Below are 5404 nucleotides of genomic sequence, written 5' to 3'. Positions count from 1 at the left end.
ATGATGACATCTCAGTCAATATAATGCTAGGGAAGACATTCTGTATGCTTTTGGTGGTGTTTAATCCTATAGTATTGCCATTTGTGACACTCTGGATACATTAGATTGAGATACTATTAATCTAATCCGTGCCCAAAATTCACCTGAATTGTTGTTATTAAAATTTTTACCACTAACCTACCATCACAGCCATTTCTTGGCCGCCACCTTGGATTTCACATCTTTTTTCACCATAGCCTTTTTGAGGGCCACACTCTTTTTTTACAGCTTGGCTGTTTTGGATTAGATTTTACTTCTTTTTGTATTTATATACCCCAAAGCTGGCCTATGGCCAGCTTTGGGGCTTTTTTAACCTATCTTTTTTTCCTTTTCCGCAGGAAAGAAGAAAAGATGAATCAGATGAATACTTTAAATATTTCTGATTTTATCAATAAATGTACAAATTATATATATATATATATATATATAATGCATATATTTATTACAGAACTCTACATGGTGGTTTCTTTGTAACTGAACACTCCACAAGGTGAGTCCTTCTAGCTGATCTCTCTACAGGGTGAATTGTTTGTAACTGAACTATCTACAAGGTAACTTCTTCTAGCTGATCTCTCTACAGCATGATTTGTTTGTAACTGAACTCTCTACAAGGTAACTTCTTCTAGCTGATGTCTCAACAGGGTCACTAGTTAGTAGCTGAACTCTCTACAAGGTGACTTCTTCTAGCTGACCTTTCTACAGGGTAATTTGTTTGTAGCTGAACTCTTTACAGGTGCAGCTGAACTCTCTACATGATGGTTTATTTGTAGCTGAACTCTGTATAGGGTAATTTCTTCTAGTTGATTCCTCTACAGGGCGATTTGTTTGTAGCTGAACTCTCTACATGGTGGTTTCTTTGTAGCTGAACTCTCTACAAGGTGACTTCTTCTAGCTGAACTACGTAGTTGAACTCCCTACAAGGTAGCTTCTTCTAGATGATCTCTCTACAGGGTGAATTGTTTGTAGCTTATCTCTATACAGGTTACTAGTTTCTAGCTGATCTGTTGAACTCTTTTCAGGGTGACTGCTCTATTAGGGTGACTGCTCTATTAGAGTATCTCGATCTCGCACTTGCTACACCAAGTTTGATTTCATGTTATAACTCCGTGGCTTGAAGTCTGATTCTTCTACACCATTGAAGATCCTTTCTAAGATGATTACTCCATCTGTACAGAGAATTTCAAAGCATTATTCCAAGCGGTTTTTCTGGTGGGCGTGGAAAGTAGTCGTTTTTTATCAGTTAATCTCAGTTGCGTAATTGTTACACACTGTTGGTTTTTTCGTTCTATCTTCCTGGTTTTTAGCTCGATTTCTTTCAAACCACAAAAGGTTTGAGGTTCAATAGTTAACCTATTCACCTACCGATTTTCAACTTCATCCCATCCGCGGTTTACCCTGTAGGCGTGACAACATATTGGTGTTATTTTTCGTGAATAATCGCTAATAACTCTTGCCTGTTTATCGTATTCCAGCCAAAGTTGGTACAGAGATGCGCCTTTATACCCCCTTCTGTGTGCCAAATTTCAAAGTAATCGGATATTGCGTTCGCGTTTTATAGCGGTTTTTGTAAGTTTGCGAAAAGAGGAAGAAAAATAAGAAGAAAAAACGAAGAAACTAAGCCAATTTTTGAAGTCACATATCTCGGGAACGCTGGAAGCGATTTCGCTTAAATTTGGAATGTGGAGTACTGAAGTTGGAGGGAGTGTCCACAGCAAAAATCGTCTTGTTTCATCAAGGCAGCACAGAGCTACGGAGGTGCGAAAATTGCGTTTTCTTTCTTCCTGTCAATATACTCACGGGTGTTGCGCGCCGGCTTCTTAGGCCGCACGACACACTACCGCCGGTGTCTCTTGATATAGAATAGTCGACCTAATACAGTAGTCAGGCTCAAACCAATTTTCAGTTATAGTAGCTACTCTAGCAAGCTATTAAATTCTCACATGCTATCAGAAGGTATAATAGTGATAGACTTACTGGCATAACTTGGCATTGCAATGTTTGGCATACCAATTTATTGGTCTTTGTGAAAATCTACCATTTATCCAAGTTTTTGTTGACCTCCCAAACTTGCAAGCCAGTGTGTCACCTCCAGCCACAATTCCACCTGAGGTGATGGTGACTTCTTATCGTCCAGACCTTGTATTTTACAATACTGCCACCAACTCTATTGCCTTACTTGAGTTGACCTGTCCATTGGATTCAGAACACCATCTTCAGTCAGCCAGGTTACGTAAGCAGAACAAAGTAGAGTATCAGCAACTGTTAGCAGAATTAGATCGTTTGAATGTTTCTAACTATTACGAAACTCTTGAAATCAGCGTTCTAGGCCACTACCATCCTTCTTGTGTAAAGAACTTATGGAACCTGTTACATTTTGTTCACCAGGATATATATATATATATATATTAGTGTCAAAAGCAGCTCTAAGGAAAGTTTTGGATTCTGCTTCGCAGAAGTGTATTACAGCATCTCAAAGAATACTTATGGCTAGGGATTGTCGTGAGTGGTTTCCTGCCCCCCCCCCCCAGACTGATTCTTTAGTTAGTTAAATGTACATGCATGTATACTTACTTTATGTTTTGTACTCCCTTGCCATGCCCGCCCAGGTGTTTTTAACCAACCCTGTCTGGTGGTCGCATGTGACCGAGGATTCCTTAATGTTATAGTAAATGTTTGTGTCTCATTATAATAATGATGGTCTTCTTCTCTTTAGTGTGTATTAATTTTGGTGGAAAGCTTACAATAAAATTCAAGCTCCAGATACTAATAGAAAAGTTACCCAAATACAACAGTATTTCCGTGGCTTGATGATATACCTCTAGGTTGGCATGCTTTGCATGCTAGTATGCTGCTTCACACATTAAAGTGTTACCCAGCTATAGTACAGTTATATGGGCCCCATTTGCCCCAGCCTCCTAAATATTCTCTCACTGGTTTACTATAGCAATGCATGGGACATGTGCAAACTTTGTAAAAGCCAAAATAAGTACACACGCAGTCAGCTTTCAATACCTTAATTTACTTTATTTTCGTGCAAAATTTTTTCGTGATAAAAATTTTCGTTGTAAAAATATTTTCGTACGATTTACGTGAATGACTGCTCTATTAGAGTAATTCGATCTTGTATAAAAATTTTCGTGCAAGAAATCTTCGTACAAGCATAAATACTACCAAGAGTTAATAATACAGGGAGAGTATCCAACGCTCAATAGGCCTGTGTAAAATGAGCGCGTAGAGCAGTCCGGATATCATCAGATTTTTTTGTATTTTTTTGTATTTTTACAATGTGTTAAAGTGAAAATATTTATGATTCAGCTGACTAGACGAAACCGATATTTCATCGATACAACACAAACCATAGTTGTGCCATGTGCTCCAATGGCTACTCCGGTGCGTGCTAATGTCTCTGGTACTTTGAGAAATGAAAGACCTAGTGGAGAAGAATTATCGGCGTGTCTACTTTACTAGATAACTTGGTATGATAACTTAATAGAGTAGTACGCAAGTTTACATCTACTGTTGAGGCCATTCCTTTCTTTGTGGCAAACTCTTGCTTAGTTGCTGATAAGAACTCTTGGATCCTTGTATTACAGAGCTTCCTTGTTAATTCATCAAATACATTGTCCATGGCTGTTTGAGTCTCACTATCTAGGATGCAGTCAGGTAATCTTTGTTTTAAAACAGCAACAAAGGTATCTTTGTATGATGGTTCTTTCAGTCCATCATGAGTGATCTATAACAAAAAAACAAACAAATGATATGCAGTGTATAGCAAACAATTGACGCACCTTGATCAAATCATTTCCAAGTTTATGAAAGCTTTCCACATTTACAAGCTTCTTCAAATCTGTGTCCAGCTTTCGTAGAAATGGTATGAAAGTCTTGTGTGGAAAATACATATAACCGCGGTCCTGGTATTGCAAATATTCAGGTATATCTGACTTGTCCTTAGTGTTAATGGCTTGTAAAAGACTTATTTCAATGGACATTAAGTTTTTGTTGCTTGCGGTGCGTATCTGTTTGTATCGACGATGAAGCATTTCGCATAGAGCACCTCCTCCAAAGCGGTAGTAAACACCGTCTTCTTCAGCAGTAGGAACTACAGTGCCACCACTTGTTCCCTCAGTTTGCCTAGTTTGAAATGATGCCACATGCTCTAGAAGTGAATTATACAAAGATGATGAAAAGGACATCATGATTGGTTTACTAGCTGTAATGGAGCTACAGTGCTTCTTACAAAAGTGTATCCATTTTTGTCTGAGCTCAGTCAACACTGGGTGAGTACTCTCTTCGAGATTGATATCTGCTAATGAGTACTGTTCTTCCAGCAGAAACGTGCTACAAAGGGATAACCATCTTAGTTGAAACTTAAGCTGAGAATTTTTCTCCTTCTTGCATTCAATGTGTAGTGCCACAAACGTATCACGATGAAACTCTACTAACTCCTGCAGTAACTGCTGTTCGGCACACAATTCATTTACAAGACTACTACTTTCCGAGTCGAACTCTTCACGGATTCGAGCGACCGCTTCTTGAACAAGAATAGTAGTGTCAATAGATTTTAAAGAGCTTTGCAGTGTTTCTCTGGTTTTCTTAGTCATAACTTTTCTTTGTCTCTTCTTCTTTGGCTGCCCTACTTCGGAAATTTCCTTCGCAGCGGTTTGGCCTCTCTTCCTCGAATTCGTCGCCATTACTCAGTTTGGTCACGAGATACAGCCTTCACGTCATTGTTTGGTATCGATAGTGCATGTCTACGACCTCATAAGGATTCTATTTTGCTTTGGTGTCATTAACACGTCTAGCCCAGAAGCCATCCGTCCTACGCCCTCATTTTACACAGGCCTATTGAGCGTTGGATACTCTCCCTACACACTATTATTAACTCTTGATACTACTACAAGTGTTTGCATACGAAAATTATTTTACAACGAAAAAAATAGCAAATTGCGGTAGAACACACAGGGTCGAAAGATTCATTAATACCCAGACCAGTGGCGGATCCAGGATGGGGCATTTGGGGCAAATGCCCCCCCCCCCCCCCCCCCCCCCTTCAAGAAATTGCATACAAGATCGAGATACTCTAATAGAGCAGTCAATTACTCTAATAAAGCAGTCACAATGTTCATGAGGCAGTGTAGCTTACCTATGAAGCTATAAATAGGATTTTATTTTACATAACAGACGTGATATAGTTGGTAAGGATAACTAGCTATTATTGTCGTGACCTTTTTTTTTTTTTTTTTTTTTTTTCTTTTTTTTTTTGGTCTTCAACTGGTTTTCAGCAAGTTTTTTTGGTCTTCAACTGTTTTTCAGAAAGGTTCCCCCCCTCTTTCCAAACTCTGGATCCGCCCCTGCAGACAGATGG

The 5404-nt window shown here is 39.0% G+C and overlaps 1 protein-coding gene across 1 annotated transcript; it reads right to left on the bottom strand.

Moving 5' to 3' along the window:
- Nucleotides 1-3469: 3469 nt before the first annotated feature.
- LOC136255210 (uncharacterized) lies at nucleotides 3470-4921 on the bottom strand. The gene is made up of 2 exons (XM_066047934.1): nucleotides 3828-4921; nucleotides 3470-3772 (listed from the first exon to the last, which is right to left on the bottom strand). The coding sequence occupies exons 1-2, from the start codon at nucleotides 4728-4730 to the stop codon at nucleotides 3470-3472; spliced, it is 1206 nt and encodes a 401-aa protein (XP_065904006.1). The 5' UTR covers nucleotides 4731-4921.
- Nucleotides 4922-5404: the final 483 nt, after the last annotated feature.

This window comes from Dysidea avara, chromosome 5 (assembly GCF_963678975.1).
Source record: "Dysidea avara chromosome 5, odDysAvar1.4, whole genome shotgun sequence".
Taxonomy (NCBI): Eukaryota; Metazoa; Porifera; class Demospongiae; order Dictyoceratida; family Dysideidae; genus Dysidea; species Dysidea avara.
The sequence above is the reverse complement of the archived record's forward strand: the minus strand, read 5'-3'. Positions and strand labels throughout refer to the sequence as shown.